Genomic DNA, 21,250 nt, shown 5'->3' with positions numbered 1-21,250 from the left:
TAAGGTCTATGTTCCTCACTGCTCCTGTAGTCTGCACTGGTTAGACCACACCTTGAGTACTGTGTCCAGTTCTGGGCCCCCCAGTTTAGGAGGGACATTGAGATGCTTGAGCGTGTCCAGAGAAGGGCAACGAGGCTGGGGAGAGGCCTTGAGCACAGCCCTACGAGGAGAGGCTGAGGGAGCTGGGATTGGTTAGCCTGGAGAAGAGGAGGCTCAGGGGTGACCTTATTGCTGTCTACAACTACCTGAGGGGTGGTTGTGGCCAGGAGGAGGTTGCTCTCTTCTCTCAGGTGGCCAGCACCAGAACAAGAGGACACAGCCTCAGGCTGTGCCAGGGGAGATTTAGGCTGGAGGTGAGGAGAAAGTTCTTCACTGAGAGAGTCATTGGACACTGGAATGGGCTGCCCGGGGAGGTGGTGGAGTCACCGTCCCTGGAGCTGTTCAAGGCAGGACTGGACGTGGCACTTGGTGCCATGGTCTGGCCTTGAGCTCTGTGGTAAAGGGTTGGACTTGATGATCTGTGAGGTCTCTTCCAACCTTGGTGATACTGTGATACTATTTCTGCTACAGATTTCCTGCCTGAGTTTGAGCAAGTCACTATGTCCTTCCCTGCTTTCAGCCCTCATTTTTGTGATGGGAACTGCAGAGTTCAAGGTTATGGAACCTACAGATGATGATCAAAGGTTTGTTTGTGCTAAGAAGTGCTTAGGCTATAACAAAGATGGATTAAGAGATCATGACTGCTCTATGCAATAGGTACAGGCTCCATACTTTAGATTTTTTTTCATTGCTCCATCCATCATTTTACCTATTTTTTCCCCTGTCCCCCTCTCCCCCCTCAGGAAACAGCAGAGCAGGTCCTGGCCTTGGTATACAGTTGTATTCACAAGGGCAGGCAGTCTGCTTCTAAGCCAGAAACAGAACTTTTGGCATCTGACTTCAACTTCTGTGTCATGATCACAGGATGAGCTGCTTTATAAAGCAAATGTTTGATACCCAAAAGCAAAGTGACTTCATTTTGCAGATGAGAGATGATTCAGTGCTGCAATGGGGTGAAATGGTCTCTTGGCTCAGACACATGGTTTATTAAACAAACTCCTCCAGTTGCTACAGCTACTTACTGCTTGTGTCTAGCTCCTTTGCACTATTGTGTGATACTCTGAAATGTGCTGAGCTGTGAATTGAAATGACATTTATGAACTTCTTTCTTGTAAGGGTCCCAGAGCACTAGCACAGGCTCCCCAGAGAGATTGTGGAGTCTCCTTCCCTGAAGTCTTTCAAGGCTTGTGTCTGGTTGTGTTCCTGTGTGATCTGTGCTAGATTGTGTGGTCCTGCTCTGGCAGGGGAGTTGGACTTGATGATCTCCTTGGGTCCCTTCCAACCCCTAACATCCTGTGATCCTCTGATCTGATCCTATATTGAGCTAAACTTCACTGGGGCAGAGAGGGAAGATTGGAAATGGGAACAGATATCATTGTGGGACTCATGTTCATGTTACAAGTTGTCTGTCATCTGAAAACGTTGGTGGAATTGCCAACATTCACTTGTCTGCACTGACTTTGCAGTAGAATATTAACCATCAAAGGCATGAAAAAGTCCAGCTCTTGGTGCACACTGAGTTCTGGACAATAGGAAAAATCTTCTCACAGAAATAGTGATCCATTGGAATGGGCTGCCCAGGGAGGTGCTGGAGTCACCAACCCTGGATGCATTTAAAAGTCATTTGATTGTGGTGCTTAGGGATATGGTGAACCTTTTTGAGTAGGGATGTTGGTTGGACTTGGTGATCCTGAAGGTCTTTTCCAACCTGAATGTTTCTGTGATTCTGTGAGTTTAAAAAGGAAGAAGTAACCATAAAATACAGGATGGTCAAAATTTGGCCATACATTGAGTGCAGCCTCAGCAAGTTTGATGATGACACCAAGCTGTGTGGTGCAGCAGACATGCTGGAAGGAAGGGATGATCCAGAGGGACCTGGACAGACTGCAGAGGTGGGCACAAGCCAACCTCGTGCAGTTCAACAAGACTAAGTGCAGTGTCCTGCATCTGGGTTGGGGCAATCCCAAGCACAAATCCAGGCTGGGCAGTGAGTGGCTGGAGAGCAGCCCTGAGGAGAGGGACTTGGGGATGCTGGTGGATGAGAAGCTCAACAGGAGCCAGCAGTGTGCACTTGCAACCCAGAAAGCCAAGCAGAGCCTGGGTTGCAGCAGCAGAAGTGTGGCCAGCAGGGCCAGGGAGGTGATTCTCCCCCTCTACTGTGCTCTGGTGAGACCCCACCTGCAGTACTGCATCCAGTTCTGGAGCCCCTGTTCCAAGAGGGATGTGGAGAGTCTGGAGTGTGTCCAGAGCAGGGCCATGAGGATGCTCAGAGGGCTGCAGCAGCTCTGCTGTGAGCACAGACTGAGAGAGTTGGGGCTGTGCAGTCTGGAGAAGAGGAGGCTCCCAGGTGACCTTCTTGTGGCCTTCCAGGATCTGAAGGGGGCCTCCAAAAAAGCTGGGGAGGGACTTTTCAGGATATCAGAGAGTGCCAGGACTAGGGGCAATGGAGCAAAGCTGGAGATGGGTAGGTTCGGGCTGGAGGTGAGGAGGAAGTTGTTGATCATGAGAGTGGTGAGAGGCTGGAATGGGTTGCCCAGGGAGGTGGTTGAGGCCCCATGGCTGGAGGTGTTTAAGGCCAGGCTGGATGAGGCTGTGGCCAGCCTGATGTAGGGTGGGATGTCCCTGGGCATGGCAGGGGGGTTGGAACTCAATGATCCTTGTGGTCCCTTCCAACCCTGCCTGATTCTATGATTCTATTCTATGTGTGAACAGTTCAAAATGCAGTTCCGTTTCCAGCTTAGCTATTTATGCTGATAGCTGATGGGTAGGAGTAGACGAAACAGAGCCCATAGCTTGATTTCAAACTCAGACACACCTTTTGGAAAAAACAGAGCTCAGAAATTTGCAGTCCTTCATGATCTGGATTATCTAATAAAAGCCTCAGTTCCTCCAGAGATGTGATGCTAGAGTTGCAGATTTGTTTTCTTAACAGAGACAGGTGGTTTCTGGTTGTGTGGATGTTGGACATCGTTGGGTTGTACCAAATATCTTGGATATTCTGGATAATTTGGGGCTATACCAAATAATCTTGCCCTGCCTGCAGAAGAGTTTTTCACTCTATCAAGCAAAACACCTTGGTCACAGAGAGGAAAGACAAGGTGAGTGCTCAAAACACACTGTCAAGTGGTGGGAGCAGCTGCACAGTTGAAAACAGTTTGTGGGCTAGAGAAAGGTCAGTGTTTCTTTGCTCACTTTGGAGTTTGAACTCCCATCATACAATGGCATTCATTGACAACACCTGCCCCCAAAAGCAGTGCTGATCTTTTCATGGTCTCTGTGCATGAATGTCAAGTTTTTGCCTGTTACCAAAGATTAGTCTGTCAGCCACAGATTCACAGATTGCACTGGGTTTAGAAGAGACCCTCAGAGCTCATTTTGTCCATCCCTCCTGCAGTCAGCAGGGACACCTCCAACAACATCAGGCTGCCCAGGGCCACATCAAGTCTGATCTTGAGTGCCTCCAGGCACAGGGCCTCAACTACATCTCTGGGCAACCTGTTCCAGTATTTCACCACTCATTGTGGAGAACTTCCTCTTAGTGTCCTACTTAAATCTCCCCTGCTCCAGTTTCAGATCATTGCCCCTCATCCTACCCCTACAAGCCCGTCTGAACAGACCCTCCCCAGCCTTCCTGTAGGGCCACTCCAGATACTCAAAGTTAGCTATAATTTCCCCCTGGTGTCTTCTCTTTTCCTGTCTGAGCAGCCTCACTTCTTTCAGCCTATCTTCATAGCAGAGGTGCTCCTGATCTTTGTGGCCTTCATCTGGACCCACTCCAGCAGGTACTCTCTCTTTTCTGCCCCTTGTTTACTTTTCCTTGCCAATCTATTATCAGCCACTCTCCTGAATTGCCTTACCTGGTTTCAGGCTCCCCAGCATACCTGCTAATTCCTGTGGGAGCATTCCTCTCTGAGGATGCCATTTTAACCCTGCTCTTCCCAAAAGCATCAGAGGTTCTCTTGGCACTGTACTTCAAGGCACAGCATTTGAGTGCCAAAATGTTGTATTCAGGTTTAGAGCAGTGAATGGCTTTGATAAACACCAAATTGCACCTCTCCTGTGCAGGACTGGAGTGTCTGTGTACATAAAATACAAAGCCAGGACTAAGGTCTGGCTGAGAAAACACTCTGCCTGTGAACTGGAGAGGTCTTACTGTACACAGTGCATGTACTTCTCACAGATAGAGCCAAAGCCAGATACCAAAAGCAAACAGCAATGAGTCTCTCTCCACAATGATTAATCAACTCCAAACAGAGGGGGGAGTGGGGGTGGGGTGTGTGAGGGAGGGAAGAAAGAAAAAAGAAGAGGGATGGGACATTGAGAAGGAATGGGAACAAAAGCTTTATATGGAGTTCCAGAGGTGGGGAGGGGAATTGTCAGCTGTGTGTGACAAAGCAGAGTCTCTGGGATACGTGCAGAACTGGCTGACCAGAAAGGAGGTGTCGTGAGAAAGACCTCTGGCAGATGCAGCCTGCTGAGAGTGGTCCATGGGATCGCAGGAGGAGAATCTGTTTTGGTACCAGCAGTTTGCTCTGTAATTAGAGAGCAGCATCAGCTTTAAAAACAACCATTTTGATATTCTCCTTCAAGCAGAAACTGTAGTTTTTGAAGTGGAGGCCTTTTTACTATGAAGGAGAATAAAACCAGTGGCTCTTGCTTCATTAGCAGCCACTGGTTAGTGATAATTTTTAGCTGCAGATTATAAAATGGAGTAGATTTGGACTGAAGCCCAAAGGTTGGAAAGTACTTTGCTTCCTTCCCAGTTGTCTAACTGGATACATTTCCCTCCACAATGCAAATGTTATGCTTTTTGTGTTTAAGACTAGTTAGTAAGAGAGAAGGAGTTGAAGGGCTTAACTCTTGACTCCAACTCATCTAATAATTTATAAATCTCCAGGATAAATATAGAATTGTATCATAAAATATAGTAGTAAATAATCCTAAAATAGAGATAAAATCATTGAATGGTTTGGAAGGGACCTTTAAAGGTCCTCTAGTCCAGACTTGTATCACTTTTCTCACACTCAAAGCAGTAGTGTATGAGAGTGTTGGGAAGAAATTAGACAATCAAGACTCCATCCCTTGAATTCACAGAATCATAGAATCATAGAATCAAGCAGGTTGGAAGAGACCTCCAACATCATCCAGTCCAACCTAACACCCAGCCCTAGCCAATCAACCAGACCATGGCACCAAGTGCCTCAGCCAGGCTTGGCTTCAACACCTCCAGGGACAGAGACTCCACCACCTCCTTGGGCAGCCCATTCCAATGCCAATCACTCTCTCTGCCAACAGCTTCCTCCTAACATCCAGCCTAGACCTCCCCCAGCACAACTTGAGACTGTGTCCCCTTGTTCTGTTTCTGCTTGCCTGGCAGAAGAGGCCAACCCCACCTGGCTACAGCCTCCCTTCAGGGAGTTGTAGACAGTAATTAAGTCACCCCTGAGCCTCCTCTTCTGCAGGCTGCACACCCCCAGCTCCCTCAGCCTCTCCTCATAGGGTTTATGTTCCAGGCCCTTCATCAGCCTTGTTGCCCTTCTCTGCACACCTTCCAGCACCTCAACAGAGAGACCATGGCTGAGACACTGCTGGGAGCTGTGAAGGTGGCAGCCCACTGTGACACAGCTGTGTCTGCAGGGAGATGGAGGACCTGTTTCCTCCAGGTGTACCTCAATCCAGCTCCCCTCCCTCCCCCCTGCCAAGGCCCCTCCCTGGCCCAATAATCTCCAGGTGTTTCTCCTACAGAGTGCTTAGAGAGTGGCATGGGCCTGACCTCGCTGTGTTTGTGCTCAGTTATTAGCCTGGCATGCCATCAGAACCCCACTGCAGAGCATGTCAGAAGGAACATGATGATTCTATTTTTTTCCAATAGATGATTCTTTGGCAAAGTATGAAAATAATTTCAGTGGAGAGGGGAAAAAAAGCCCTCTTGCTACAGGGCTTTCTTCCTGTGAATTTCAAAGGCCTGCTGTGAATAATAGCGTTCAAGCTTCCAAGCTTCAAGGATATTTTATAGTGGAAAGTGTTAGGCAACCAAAACAAATCCCAGTTTCCACTGTTACAAAGCAAAGGTTGTTCTCAGTGTTGTACCTCAAAGCCTATGTTAAATGATGCATGCTTTAGAGATGTGGCAGGATGTGTCCAAGAGGGTGGTTTTGTCACTAGGTTTGTTCTAGCTTGTGTATAACTAAATACAAGACAGAAAGAAAGTGATGACTTTGTGAGGAAAACTGTCACAGGAATTCACCTTCATAAAGGATAGAAGGAAATCCCCAAATCCAAGTGCTGCCAGTCTCCAGGGTGTCCAGAATACATATTCCTGTTTTATGAGTTGAACCTATTTTATGACATCTCTCCTTAAAAAGACTTTTTGATGAACCTGGTGTGAGTTTGCTGCTAGCAGAGTTACAGATGAGGCGAGTTTTCCATGGTTTGGGGTTTTATTGCAAATGCTTCACACAGCTCTGGTTATGTGCTTCCTTCTCATGACATCAGTGCTGAAGGGAAGAAAGAATGTAAACATCTGTTTTTTATAATTCAGTTCCAGGCTTATAACTTGATTAGGCTAAGCAATGTTTCTACGCAATTAATGTTCCGCTCACAATACGATGGCACTGAACATGAGCCAGCAGTGTGCCCAGGTGGGCAAGAGAGCCAGTGGCATTCTGGCCTGCATCAGGAATGGTGTGGTCAGCAGGAGCAGGGAGGTCATTCTGCCCCTGTACTCTGCACTGGTTAGACCACACCTTGAGTACTGTGTCCAGTTCTGGGCCCCCCAGTTTAGGAGGGACATTGAGATGCTTGAGCATGTCCAGAGAAGGGCAACGAGGCTGGGGAGAGGCCTTGAGCACAGCCCTACGAGGAGAGGCTGAGGGAGCTGGGATTGGTTAGCCTGGAGAAGAGGAGGCTCAGGGGTGACCTTATTGCTGTCTGCAACTACCTGAGGGGTGGTTGTGGCCAGGGGGAGGTTGCTCTCTTCTCTCAGGTGGCCAGCACCAGAACGAGAGGACACAGCCTCAGGCTATGCCAGGGGAGATTTAGGCTGGAGGTGAGGAGAAAGTTCTTCACTGAGAGAGTCATTGGGCACTGGAATGGGCTGCCCGGGGAGGTGGTGGAGTCGCCGTCCCTGGAGCCGTTCAAGGCACTTGGTGCCATGGTCTGGCCTTGAGCTCTGTGGTAACAGGTTGGACTTGATCTATGAGGTCTCTTCCAACCTTGGTGATACTGTGATACTGAGATACTGTGAGTATGCAGGTTTAGGATCAGTTTTAAGATTCGTAAAATAAGGAGGGGAACTAATCAGGTAAATTTTGCTTCATGGTCTTCCTGTCCAAGCTGTGAACTTCACAGAATTACAGAATGGTTTGAGTTGGAAGGGATGTCAAAGATCATCAAGCTCCAATACCTCCTACGAGATCAGGTTGTTCAAGGCTTGGGACACTTCTAGAGGGGAGGCATCCACAGCTTCCCTGGGCAACCTGTTCCAGTGTCTCACCATCTTCATGGGAAGAATTTACTCCTAGTATCTAATCTAAACTGAGCTTCTTAGGTATAAGTTCTTCACAGAGAGAGTGATTGGCACTGGAATGGGCTTCCCAGGGAGGTGGTGGAGTCACCGTGCCTGGAGGTGTTGAATCAAAGCCTGGATGAGGCACTTAGTGCCATGGTCTGGTTGACTGGGCAGGGCCGGGTGCTAGGTTGGACTGGCTGAGCTTGGAGGTCTCTTCCAACCTGGCTGATTCTATGATTCTTTGATGGTGGAGCATATACTGTGCTGAGTGGGTGCTTTGGTTAACTTTACTGCTCTGATTCTAGTACTAGTGCTGAGATGTTCTGAAGCAGTGAGGATTCAGCTCCTGGTTCTCTCCTGAGTCCTTTCATTACAGCACAGTAGGGGTTGGAAGTGACCTCTGGAGGTCACCTAATCCAACGCCCCTACTAAAGCAGGGTCACCCACAGCAGGGTGCCCAGCATCACAGTGTGCAGGTGGGTTTGGAGTCTCTCCAGAGAAGGCAACTCCAGAACCTCTCTGGGCAGCCTGTTCCACCCTCACACCAAAGAAGTTTTTCCTCCTGTTCAGGTGAAACTTTTTGGGTTCCGTTTTGTGCTTGTTGCCTCTTGACCTGTCAACTCATCCCTGCTGTTGGGTCAGCCATCTAGGGCTGGATTTTCAGAAGGTCTCTGTTTGTAGGGAGCTGTATCCGGGCTCTGAAATGTATGTGGCCTTTAATCTTTTCTACCTCCTGAGCAGGGTGAAAACGAAAACACCACTCTGGTGACTTTGTTGTCCAGGTTAGTGCTTGCACTGCAGCCTGCCAGTGCCTGAAGCCTATGGTCCTGACCGCATTCTGGGGTCTTTCACCCCTGCTCGAATGGTCACTGTAAGAATACAACCACAAGAGCTGGCAAAACCAGGCTGGAAATGGGATCCGGGCGTCAGGTAGCGGTTGTGGAAGCCCAGAGGAAGCGAGAGCAGCGCTTTCAGTGCACAACGGGTGAACAATACACACACCCATGCATCCCGATGGAGATGAGCTGGAGGCAGCGCCGCCTTCCTCATCTCCGGCAGGTGAGGGCACGCAGCCCGCTCCGCTGAGGAGCGGCCGGTCCCTCACCCGCCCGTGTGCCGCTGCCGCAGCGCGGCTGGGGGCCAGGCGGGAGGGCTCGGGAGGAGCGCGGAGGCTCGGCCCGGCGGCCGCGGCTAGGTGCGAGGGGGCCCTGAGGCGGGGGCAGGGGCCGGGGCCAGGTGCGCCCCGCGCGGTGGGGCCGCGGCTCAAGGGGGGGCCCTGAGGCGGGGGCAGGGGCAGGGGCCGGGGCCAGGTGCGCCCCGCGCGGAGGGGCCGCGGCTCAAGGGGGGGCCCTGAGGCGGGGGCAGGGGCCGGGGCCAGGTGCGCCCCGCGCGGTGGGGCCGCGCGCAGGGCTCCTGAGGGGGCAGCAGTCCCAGCCGCGCCGGCGGCAGCTCGGCACCCGGCGGCAGCTCGGCACCCCGCGGCACGGCCGGGACTCGGCCCTCTCTCTCTGGGCGGTGCTGCCCCAGCCCTACCCGGTGAGAAAGGCGGAGCGGGGCCGCGGCAGCGCGCAGACAAAAGCTGCAGCGCTTCCTGCCCTCCGCGCTGAGCGGAGCGAGCGGTGGGCGGCCGGCCGGGCGCCGCGGTGTGCTCTCCGCGGGGTCGGGCGCTGCAAGCGTCGCTCTCGGGAGGTGAGGATGGCCCTCGGCGGGGACAGCGGAGCGTGGGCAGTGGGGCTGAGCGCGGTGCTGCTGCTCGCCCTGTGTCCCCGCGTTGCACCCGAGCTCGGCGGCGAGACGGTGCCGGAGGGAGCCTCCACCCTGGCCTTCGTCTTTGATGTGACCGGCTCCATGTACGACGACCTGGTGCAAGTTATCGAGGGGGCATCCAAGATCCTGGAAACGTCGCTAAAAAGACCAAAGAGACCTCTGTATAACTTCGCGTTGGTGCCTTTCCACGACCCAGGTAGGAGCTTGTCCCAGGGGGTGCGGGCACGGGTCCCGCCGCCATCCCCCAGGCGCGGCACACGGCGAGGGGGGCGAGAGGTGGGAGGGAAAGGAAAGGAATGCCGGGGAGCCCCGGAAGGACCACCGAGGAGCTCTGCTCAGGGCTGAGTCTTGTCGGAGGTTTGGTTTGCAGCGCTTCCAGGGGACTGGAGCGGGCAAACCTCCGTCACACCTTGGCCGTGCTCGCCGCACGGTTCTCTGTTGCCGCGGCGTGTAAGGCTTCCTGAAGCTTCTCCGCGCAAATACCAGCGGAGCCTTCAGCAGCAACAGAAAAGGTCTCGAAGTGCACCGTATGCACCGAAGAGTAGTCTCTGACCTCCTCTCCTGGTAGAGAACACGATATATACTTGTAATAGAGCTACTGTTTTCAGTGTCTTTCTGTGGGAACGCACATCTGAACATACATACTACTGTTGCACCTTTCCTCCAGTCTCGTTCCATGTTTGAATTCAGAACGCTGCAACGAAATGATCCAAAAGCTTTACATGGTGTGGGTTTTTGGTTTGGGTTCTTATTTTCCCCCTCATTTTACCTTTCCCCCCCCTCTTTTTCTGCTGTGCATTGTGCATTCCTCTCAGCATCTGTTTTATATTCCCTTCCTATCCCTTTTCTCTGGCTTTCTTCCTTTTTCCTTGTCAAATATCTTCTGGTGACTTGAGGAGGAAATAGAAACAGGATGCCCCAAGCTGGTGGCATGTGCTGCACTGTGCAGTAAAAACTCCCATTTGAAAATAAGGCGGGGGGGAGGGAAGAGTGGGGGAAAAAAGCTTTGAAAATTACCTTTTTAGTTCCAGTTTCCATAGAGAGTCTCAGCATGTGATATTCCAGAATATGATAGTCTTCAGCGTTCAATTTTCACAGGGATGCCATCAAGTGAAAACAGGACACATGGAATAACAGGCACAAGCTTGAACATAAGTAGTGCCAACTAAGCATGAGGAGGAACTTCTTTAATTTAAGGGTGCTGGAGGAGGCTGCCCAGAGAGGTGGTGGAGTCTCCATCTCTGGAAACATTCAAAACCCAACTGGACATGTTCCTGTGTGACCTTCCTTAGATGAACCTGCATTGGCTGGAGCATTGGGCTCCATGCTCATCAGAGAGCCCTTCCAACTCCTACCATTCCGTGTCTCTCATGTTGACTTGCAGCCAGAGGTACTTATGCTTACAAGCCATGTGTTTGATGTTGTTATCAATACCTGAAACTAAGTGCTTGGAGAGTTAGAGAACTTGTCTTTGCAAATTTTGCTGGTTTCTTGTCTCTAAGCTCATATAAGTCATCTATTTTTGTTTTTCTAACAAAGACTCCATCACTGGTGATGAAGCTGGTGAAAGGCCTGGAGCACAGCCGTATGAGGAGAGACTGAGGGAGTTGGGGTTGTTTAGCCTGGAGAAGAGGAGGCTCAGGGCTGACTTAACTGCTGTCTGCAGCTACCTGAAGGGAGGCTGTAGCCAGGTGGGGTTGGTCTCTTCTGCCAGGCAACCAGCAACAGAACAAGAGGACACAGTCTCAAGTTGTGCCAGGGGAGGTCTAGGCTGGATGTTAGGAGGAAGTTCTTGTCAGAGAGAGTGATTGGCATTGGAATGGGCTGCCCAGGGAGGTGGTGGAGTCACCATCCCTGGAGGTGTTTAACCAAAGCCTGGCTGAGGCACTTAGTGCTATGGTCTGGTTGATTGGCCAGGGCTGGGTGCTAGGTTGGACTGGATGATGTTGGAGGTCTCTTCCAACCTGGTTGATTCTATGATTGTAATACCAGAGTGTCTTATCCCCAGAGGGTCTGCTTATGTACCTTACTGTTTGCACCTTTGGTGTCACTTCCTTTTCCCCCTTCTTAAACTTTCTGTTATTTTATGGAAAAGACATTTGAGACTTAAAAATTGTGTGCCACTGAAGTAAGCAAGAAGGGCAAGATGTTGATGAAGTGTAGAATCCTGGACTCTAATGGAAAATCAAGCTGACAGATCTTCTTGGTGCTCTTTTGCCCTTGGATGTGGCAGAAAATAAGCATGGTGCATTGGGAGTGTTTTGGGTTTATTTTCCCTCTGCACAGTCTCACTTTATCCATCTTCCCTTTCTGTTCACCAGAATAATTCACTGTAAGAGTTGATCGCTCTCATCTTCTGAGGGCTTGCCTATCTATGCCAGCCACGAAAACAAGTTTGCAGGTTTGTGTGGATGGGCCCTTGGTTCTTGTACATTCTTGGTGGGAAGAAGTTCCAACTTTTACATCCTGAGTAGTTCCCAATACTCAGATTTTGTCACAGGCTACTTTCAAACCCGTTGTTTTGACAGATAGTTTTTTCTTCTTCATCCCTTGCTTCCTATTCCATGTTCAGTTTTCATTCTGCACATTTTCTGCTTTTCATTCCTGTTCTCCTATCTACCTGACTCTCGTACTTCCATTGGCTCTCCAGGACCTTTGCTTCTGTTACAGACTGGTATTTTTTTCCCTCATACTTTGCTGTACCAGCACCTTCTTGCTCAGTACATATCTTACTAACAACAAATCCACTGCCACCTTCCTCTGCTTGAATCACACTTTTCCCCTTTGCAGACTTCTTGCCTCCTCTTCCCCTTTGCCTCTGTTTCCACAGGAGACTCCTTTTCTTGGCAAATGTTTGATTTCATTCAGTGGAGAAACTTAAACCTGCAGAGAGCTGCCCTGCACAACAAAGAGCTGCTGGCAAATGCATGTTGGTGTATTCCATTACAAGTCTCTCTCTGGAAGTCCAACTTGCCTGCACAGCCAGAGGGAGCTTTACTTCTGAGCGTGATGAATAACTTGTGAGGTCGTAAAGCTGTTTGAAAGTGGAGAATGTGTAATGTTAGACTGCATTTTGTCTTAGTGTCTGAAAACTGTTTCTCTGTGTCTTTGAGTTAGGAGGACACACCACAGTCCAGTAATCTGGTACCGTATATCTCCCAGGCAATCAGCAGCAGAACAAGGGGACACAGTCTCAAGTTGTGCTGGGGAAGGTCTAGGCTGGATGTTAGGAGGAAGCTGTTGTCAGAGAGAGTGATTGGCATTGGAATGGGCTGCCCAGGGAGGTGGTGGAGTCATTGTCCCTGGAGGTGTTGAAGCAAAGCCTGGCTGAGGCACTTAGTGCCACAGTCTAGTTGCTTGGCCAGGGCTGGGTGCTAGTTGGCCTGGCTGATCTTGGAGGTCTCTTCCAGCTTGTTTGATTCTATGATTCATAATGACCAAGCTTAGATGCTTGAAAAGAAAATGCAAGAAATGATATAGTGACTAGTTCTTCAGCATCATTTTTGCATCTGCAGGGAAATAACTTAAAACTATAATAGAAGTTATTACTTGGCTTGCATTTCATGGTATACAGTTAATTTACCTAGTGATGTTCTTCCTTAACTAAGTTGATGAACATGAGATTGTTTAGTTGTCTTTTCCCCCTCCAAGTTGTCTGGTAATTTTTCTTCCAGAAAGAGCTTTTTATGTAGTTGCCTACAGAATTTTTTTTGCTGTTTGTGAGTTACTGTGATCCATCAAGTAAATGGGACTCTTCAAGGAGTGTAATAGTTAACCTCAGATCCAAAGAAGCTTCTGTTCATATAAAGCCGTTTGACCCAGATATGCTCTTTATTGGTGGATAGTTACAGTTTCAAGTTGGTGTGCATTTGGGTTTTAACTCCATTGTTTTCCAAAGGGCACCTGTATTCCAGCCTGTATCTGGAACAGTGTGATCAGCAGGAGTAGAGAAGGGGTCATGCCTCTGTGCTGGGCACTGACAAGGCCACACTTTGAATACCAGGTTTGGTTTTGGAGTCCTCACTCCAAGAAATACATTGAGATGCTGAGGGGCATCCAGGGAAGGACAATGAAGCTGGTGAAGAGTCTGGAGAACAGGTCTGGCAAGGAGTGGCTGAGGGAAATGGGATTGTGTTAGTTTGATGGTTGGACTTGGTGATTTTAGAACTCTTTTCCAATGAAAGCAGTTCTCTGATTTGTTGCAAAGTATACAAGTCACTCTGTGGCTTTGCTTGCTTCATACTGGTTAGTGACAGAGCACAGGTGCTTTCTAAACACCATAACAAGCTGTTGGCACAGAGAGTTTGTTCAAGAAAACCATATAAGAATCTCTCTTGGAAGGACACTTGAAATCACACAGAGTGATTTGCCATTGGAATGGGCTGCCCAGGGAGATGGTGGAGTCACCATCTCTGGAGGTGTTGAAGAAAAGCCTGGATGAGGCACTTGGTGCCATGGTCTGGTTGACTGGCTAGGGCTGGGTGCTAGGTTGGGCTGGATGATCTTGGAGGTCTCTTCCAACCTGGTTGATTCTATGATTTAGCAATAATTGGAGTTATTTAGAAGGCCTCCTATATTGTTGCTGAGCATTAATGCTGCAGTGTGGTGTGCCAACACAGTGTGGTCCTTGATTGAAGTGTGGGCTTATGACAACTGAAATGGTATTCCCCTCAGAACAGGGTATGTTACAGACTCACAGATTGCTTTGGGTTGGAAAGGACCCTCAAAGGTCATCTTGTCCATCCCTCCTGCAGTCAGCAGAGACACCTCCAAGTACATCAGGCTGTCCAGGGACATATGAAGTCCAATCTTACTTATCTTTAGGGATGGGGCTTCAACCACATCTCTGGGCAACTTGTTCAAGTATCTCACCACTCCCACTGTGAAGAACTTCCTCCTTAGTCCAACCTCAATGTACCTTGATCCAGTTTCAAACCATTGCCCCTTGTCCTATCATTTCAGTCCCTCCTCAGCCTTCCCATAGGTGCCCTTCAGACATTGAAATGGGACTATAAGATCTCCCTGAAGCCTTCTCTTCTCCAGACTGAAAAGCCCCAATTCTTTCAGCCTATCCTCTTAACAGAGGTGCTCCAGAAGCACTTCCTTCTGAGTCCATCCTCAATCTACCTTGCTTCAATTTCTAACCATTGCCCCTTGTCCTATCATTACAGTCCCCCCTCAGCCTTCCCATAGGTGCTCTTCAGGTACTGAAATGTAACTATAAGATCTCCCTGAAGCCTTCTCTTCTCCAGACTGAACAGCCCCAGTTCTCTCAGCCTATCCTCTTAGCAGATGTGCTCCAGCCTTCTCATCATCTTGACTGTAGAAGAGTAATAATTGACAAGTAAACTTCGCAGCATCAAGTCTGATCCTTTGGGCATAGAGTTATGGCCTACAAAAACAAATACAAAATCATGATGGGCTTCATGTTCTGATCCTTCTGTCCCATCTGGTGGGATGCTGAGGTCTCCATTTTGGAAAAGCCTTTTTGTTTTGGCCTGTGCTTCATGTGTAAGCATGTGCAGTGCTTTAACAGATGACAGGAATTATTCTGTTGTGGTTTTTCAGTGCCTACACACAAGAGCAGAAGTTTTGTAGACAGTGAAAAGGGCTGTTGACAAAGAAGTCTCTTGGCAGGCTTGTGTTCAATGGAAAAAACTGTGGGGGGGAAAATTCCCAAATTCAGAAGAGTTGGCAAAGGAAAACTTTGAATTGAAGCTAAAGCTTAAGCTCAGCAAATGCTTTTGCAGTTGCGTGTTGTGGGTCCTGATCTACTCACTCCCATTGTATGCTGTGGAAATGGGATTGGGCTCAGAATGTCTCTATTTGACATCTGTGGCCTGCTTTTCTATTTTTTCTTTGTGCCATTAAGGAATTTTGGAATGGAAAATAAGCCTAAGAGGACAAATTTATCCTATTTATCTGTAAAGCTAATGGAGTTACAGCAGCAGTAACTGACTCCTTGTAGTTGAATCAAGCATTCTTTTGGTGTGAATGACTGGTGGGCAGACCAAAGGCCACTAGTGAATTTTAATTACAAGGGAAATGAACAGAATATATATATCCTTTGGACTTCCCTAGTGCACAGGATGATGTCTTCCTCTCAATAGATATCATAGAATCAACCAGGTTGGAAGAGACCTCCAAGATCATCCAGTCCAACCTAGCACCCAGCCCTAGCCAGTCAACCAGACCATGGCACTAAGTGTCTCATCCAATCTTTTATTGAACACCTCTAGGGATGGCGACTCCACCACCTCCCTGGGCAGCCCATTCCAATGCCAATCACTCTCTCTGCCAACAGCTTCCTCCTAACATCCAGCCTAGACCTCCCCCGGCACAACTTGAGACTGTGTCCCCTTGTTCTGTTCCTGCTTGCTTGGCAGAAGAGACCAACCCCACCTGGCTATAGCCTCCCTTCAGGGAGTTGTAGACAGCAATGAGGTCTGCCCTGAGCCTCCTCTTCTGCAGGCTGCACACCCCCAGCTCCCTCAGCCTCTCCTCATAGGGTTTGTGCTCCAGGCCCCTCACCAGCCTTGTTGCCCTTCTCTGGACACGTGCAACAATGGCCTTTTCTGTGGGAAAAGGGGGGAACATTACTACTGCTCTGCTGAAATGGGAAAATTATCACTGGACTTCAGTCAGTCACCTAGAGTTACAGCCTAGATGTGTAGGAGAGCTAGAAATATCTTGGCTTTTTTTCCCCCTGAAAGGAAGTTTTAGTGAGGTGGGGGTTTGTCTCATCTCCCTCGTATCAGATGGCAGAGTGAGAGGAAATGGCCTGAAATTGTGCTAGGAGAGGTTTAAGTTGGAGATTAGGGAAAAATTCTTTACTGCAAGAGTGGTCAGACATTAGAACAGGCTGCCTAGGGAGGTGGTGGAGTCACTGTCCCTGGGAGTGTTCAAGAAATGTGTGGGCATGGCATGTCAGGACATGGTATGGTGGTGTTAGGTTGATGGTTGGACTTGATATCTTTGAGGTCTTTTCCAACTCGGACAATTCTGTGATCCAACTCCTCTGTTTTTGAGACTAAAGTTCTGTTTATATCATGGAGTAAAGACATAGAATTAAGTTTAGCTTTACCCTGCCTTACAAAGGCCACATCTGGAATACTGAGTCCAGGCTGAGAGGCCTGGGGCTGTTTAGCCTGGAGAACAGCAGCCTGAGAGAGGAGCTTATCTCAGTATGAGATAAAAGGTGGAGGTCGAGAGGATAGGACCAGGCTCCTCTCAGTGGTGCTCGGTGACAGGACAAGGGGCAATGGGCACAAACTGGAATCCAGGAGGTTCCTTCCATCTAAAGAAGAGCAATGTCTTTTCTGGGTGGATCAGGCTGCCCAGAGAGTTTGTAGTCTCCTTCCCTGGAGGGATCCCAAACCCACCTTCACATTGTGATCCTGGGCAACCTGGTGTGGGTGGCCCTGCTTTAGCAAGGGAGTTGGACTGGATGATCTCCAGAGGTCCCTTCCATCCCTCACTGTGCTGGGATTCTGTGATAACCTGGGATCTCCTTTATTGCAGTGCTACATCTATAACAGTAGTTAGGCTGTGAGCCACTTACTGGCTTGGAATAAGTTCAGAAGATCACATGAAGAGTCAGAGAACTTTGAATTTTGCAGATTTAGTAGTAATTTTTTGTTTGTATTTGGGTTGTGTATTTTTTTAGGAGTTAGAAGGATGAAGAAATGTTTCTTATCTAAAGGGGGAACACAAGAAATTAAAATTAGGCTATGAATGGAATGAAAATATTTCATACATCTTGTTAGAAAAGTGCCCTGGTTCTACAAGTGGATAACAAAGGGAGATGGAAATCTGTGTGCAGCAGTGAAGTGTAAGCTTTCCTTTTTCATGTGAATTTCTGCCTTGAAAAAGACACTTGAGAGTGATGAAGAATAAATTGTCCTGTGACTGTAGCAATAAGATTCCACTCCTGCTCAGATGAAATTCCTCCTGTTTAAATTCAGCTCCCAATGTGAACTGTCAGTTTGTCAATGCTGTATCTACATTGCCCCTTCTTCACCCCCCATATGTTTCTTATTTTGGACTCTTGATGTTGTTATCTGAGAGAGTGATTGGCATTGGAATGGGCTGCCCAGGGAGGTGGTGGAGTCACTGTCCCTGGAGGTGTTGAAGAGAAGCCTGGATGAGGCACTTAGTGCCATGGTCTAGTTGATTGGTTAGGGCTGGGTGCTAGTTTGCACTGGATGATCTTGGAGGTCTCTTCCAACCTGGCTGATTCTATGATTCTGTGTTCCCCTGCACTTAGGCTTTTGCATTATGCTGTCACTTAAGGTCTCTGGCCTCAGGCTTTACTCTCAGCTATATAGGTGTCTATTACACTTTTCAGGCAAAAGGTGAATGCATATAAATTGGTTGTCCCATTTGGAAGAGGTTAGATGGTTCCAAGAAGATTCTACCTGTCTTTGGGCAATAGGTCTTCATACCTTACTCACTAGGTACAACTGTTTGAAAGCTGTCTAATATTTGAACTAATTCACAAGGGGACCTTCCTGTGGCCTTTCAGTGCTTAAAGGGGCTGATCAGAAAGCTGGAGACAGACTTTTTAGCAGGGCCTGTTGTGGCAGAACAAGGGGTAATGGTTTGAACTAAAAGAAGGAGATTTAGACTGGAGGGAAGGGAGAAATGTTCTGCACTGAGCATGGTGAGACACTGGCCCAGGTTGCCCTATGAGGAGAGGCTGAGGGAGCTGGGATTGGTTAGCCTGGAGAAGAGGAGGCTCAGGGGAGACCTTATTGCTGTCTACAACTACCTGAGGGGTGGTTGTGGCCTGGAGGAGGTTACTCTCTTCTCTCAGGTGGCCAGCACCAGAACAAGAGGACACAGCCTCAAGCTATGCCAGGGGAAATTTAGGCTGGAGGTGAGGAGAAAGTTCTTCACTGAGAGAGTCATTGGACACTGGAATGGGCTGCCCGGGGAGGTGATGGAGTCGCCGTCCCTGGGGCTGTTCAAGGCAGGATTGGACGTGGCACTTGGTGCCATGGTCTGGCCTTGAGCTCTGTGGTAAAGGGTTGGACTTGATGATCTGTGAGCTCTCTTCCAATCCTAATAATACTGTGATACTGTGAGAGGTTATAGATGCCTCATCCCTGGAACCATTCCAGGTCAGGTATTCTGGGGCTCTGAGCAACCTCCTCTCATTGCAGATGTCCCTGCTGACTGCAAGGCCTTTAATGGTCCCTTCCAACCTAAGGCAATTTATGGTTCTAGTTATCAGATTGGCAAGGAGCAAGAAACTGCTTGCCAGCAAAGTTCTGGTAGGCAAATGTTCTGCAAGCACTGACTGCTTATCAAAATCCCACAGATTTTCTAGGACAGAGAGAGAAGAGTTGCCCCAACTGTCAAGAATAAGGTCAGAGGAAAAGTAAATAAATTATTCTCTCCATGTAATTTGAACAGTTGTCTTATTTTGATACTTAGATGGGTTCCCAAAACCCTAAGTGGGGGAGGAAAAAACTCCTTGATTTGACAAGTCCAATCTCTGCTGCGATGCAGTCGCTCTACTGATACACCACAAGGTGAAGCTGTCATGGCTGATGTCTCAAGGTAGTGTTCTTTGGGGGCTTCAGAAATTTCTGAACACCCAGTCTGAAAATCTCAAGGTTGTGTATTCTTTTTGGGGGGTTAGTTTATCTTGGACTCCCTTAGATAGACAGTGACAGCAATAACGAGCGCACATCCAAGTTTAGAGTTTTCTTTTGCGTTTCAGGAGACGTAATGTAAATTTACAGCTGCTGAGTGCTGTCTTGGTATGTCTGAAGACAAATGATAACCAGAACTTGGCACAATAACTGTGAAATCTGCCCTTTTGTGCTGTGAATGTTAAAGTGTTACTGATTATTTTGCCATTCAATACTTCAGCAGGAAATAGTCTGTTTCCCTACAGCTGGAATGCTGCTTTGGAATTGTTATTGCTGCTTAGTTTTATTGTTATTGCCATTAGTTGAGTGACAGTCACCAATACTATGTAATCATGAACAACTTTGAGGTGATAAGAATCATAGAATCAGTCAGGGTTGGAGGGGACCACAAGGATTATCTAGTTTCAACTCCCCTGCCATGGCCAGGGACATTCTACCCTGCCACAGCCTCACTCAACCTGGCCTCAAACACCTCCAGCTATGGGGCCTCAAACATCTTCCTGGGCAACCCATTCCAGCCTCTCACCACACTCATGCTCAACAACTTCCTCCTCACAGCCAGTCTGAATCTTCCCACCTCCAGCTTTGATCCATTCCCCCCAGTGCTGGCACTCCCTGACAGCCTAAAAAGTCCCTCTCCAGCTTTTTTGTAGCCCCCTTCAGATCCTGGAAGGCCACAAGAAGGTCACCTGGGAGCCTCCTCTTCTGCAGACTGCACAGCCCCAACCCTTTCAGTCTGTGCTCACAGCAGAGCTGCTGCAGCCCTCTGAGCATCCTTGTGGCCCTTCTCTGGACACACTCCAGCATCTCTATAAGGATAAAATCATCTAAATTACCTGCAAGTATTTTCTATCTCCAAGACTTCTGGGACAACTCTACTTTGAAACCTGATTAATGGAGACATTGTGGTATCTCTAAGGCCAGTTATATGTCGTTACATGGCTCTTGTTCCTCTGCAAGTGTTTATCTGGGGTCCCTCTAAAAGTAGCTATTTATGTAGATTACAGACAACAGCATTGCTAGTGCCAGAAGCTCCAAAATCTGAAACAGCCAAAATGTTGTTGTCACATCATTCAAAAGCCTACTACAGCGCCATGTGCAACTTTTTTTTCTACTGCCTTAACTCTGCATATGGAGCCCTGAAAAGGAGCACAAAAATAATTTCCCCTTGCTTCTTGAATCTTTTTTCCAGGTGCAGAATCCTGCACTTGAGAAGGAACAGTTAACTGCACCGTTGCAGGTTGGGATGGGCTGCCCACAGAGTTGGTGGAGTCACCATCCCTGGAGGTGTTCAAGAAAAGAGTGCATGAGGCACTTGGTGCCATGGTCTAGATGACTGGATAGGACTGGATGCTAGGTTGGAGTGGTTGATCTTGGAGGTCTCTTCCAACCTGGTTGATCCTATGATTCTGTGATCTCTGCAGGGCTGCTTTCCAGCAGAAGGACCTGGGAGTCCTGGTAGACAACAGGCTATCCATGAAACAGCAATGTGCCTTTGTGGTCAAGAAGGCCAATGGGGTCATGGGGTGCATTAAGAGGATTGTGGCCAGCAGATCAAGGGAGATTCTTCTCTCTCTAATCTGTCCTAGTGAGATTTCACTTGGAATTTGGCATTCAGTTTTGGGCTCCTCAGTTCAGGAGAGACAGAGATCTACTTGAGAGAATCATAGAATTAACCAGGTTGGAAGAGACCTCCAAAATCATCCAGTCCAACCTAGCACCCAGCCCTAGCCAGTCACCTAGACCATGGCACTAAGTGCCTCATCCAGGCTTTTCTTGAATACCTCCATTGGATGGTGACTCCACCACCTCCCTGGGCAGCCCATTCCAATGCCAATCACTCTCTCTGTGAAGAACTTCCTCCTAACATCCAGCCTATACTTTCCCTGGCACAACTTGAGACTGTGCCCTCAACACAAGGGGGAACTTCTTTACGGTAAGGGTTATGGAACACTGGAACAGGCTCCCCAGAGAGCTTGTGGAGTCTCCTTCTCTGGAGACTTTCCCGACCCACTTGGATGCGTCCTGTACGACCTGAGCTAAATTCTATGGCCCTGCTCTGGCAGGGGGATTGAACTTGATGAAGTCCCTTCCAACCCCTAACATCCTGTAATCCTGTGATTTTTATCTTTGTGTGTACTTGAAGGTACAGTGGTGTTTGTCTTTCCCTTAGGGAAAAAGAAGTGATAATGTCTCAAATGTGTCATTTCCTTCT

At 48.6% G+C, this 21,250-nt stretch overlaps 1 protein-coding gene across 1 annotated transcript in view; it reads left to right on the top strand.

Moving 5' to 3' along the window:
• The first annotated feature begins 9,063 nt into the window (after positions 1-9,063).
• Positions 9,064-21,250, top strand: part of HMCN1 (hemicentin 1) — a 279,812-nt gene continuing 267,625 nt past the window's right edge. The window contains exon 1 of the mRNA XM_064148057.1: positions 9,064-9,572. Within this exon, the coding sequence (XP_064004127.1) occupies positions 9,305-9,572 (268 nt within the window). The 5' untranslated portion in view covers positions 9,064-9,304. The remainder of the gene's footprint in view (positions 9,573-21,250) is intronic.

Source organism: Pogoniulus pusillus, chromosome 8, assembly GCF_015220805.1.
Source record: "Pogoniulus pusillus isolate bPogPus1 chromosome 8, bPogPus1.pri, whole genome shotgun sequence".
Classification (NCBI taxonomy): Eukaryota; Metazoa; Chordata; class Aves; order Piciformes; family Lybiidae; genus Pogoniulus; species Pogoniulus pusillus.
This window is presented reverse-complemented; position numbering and strand designations above follow the sequence as displayed.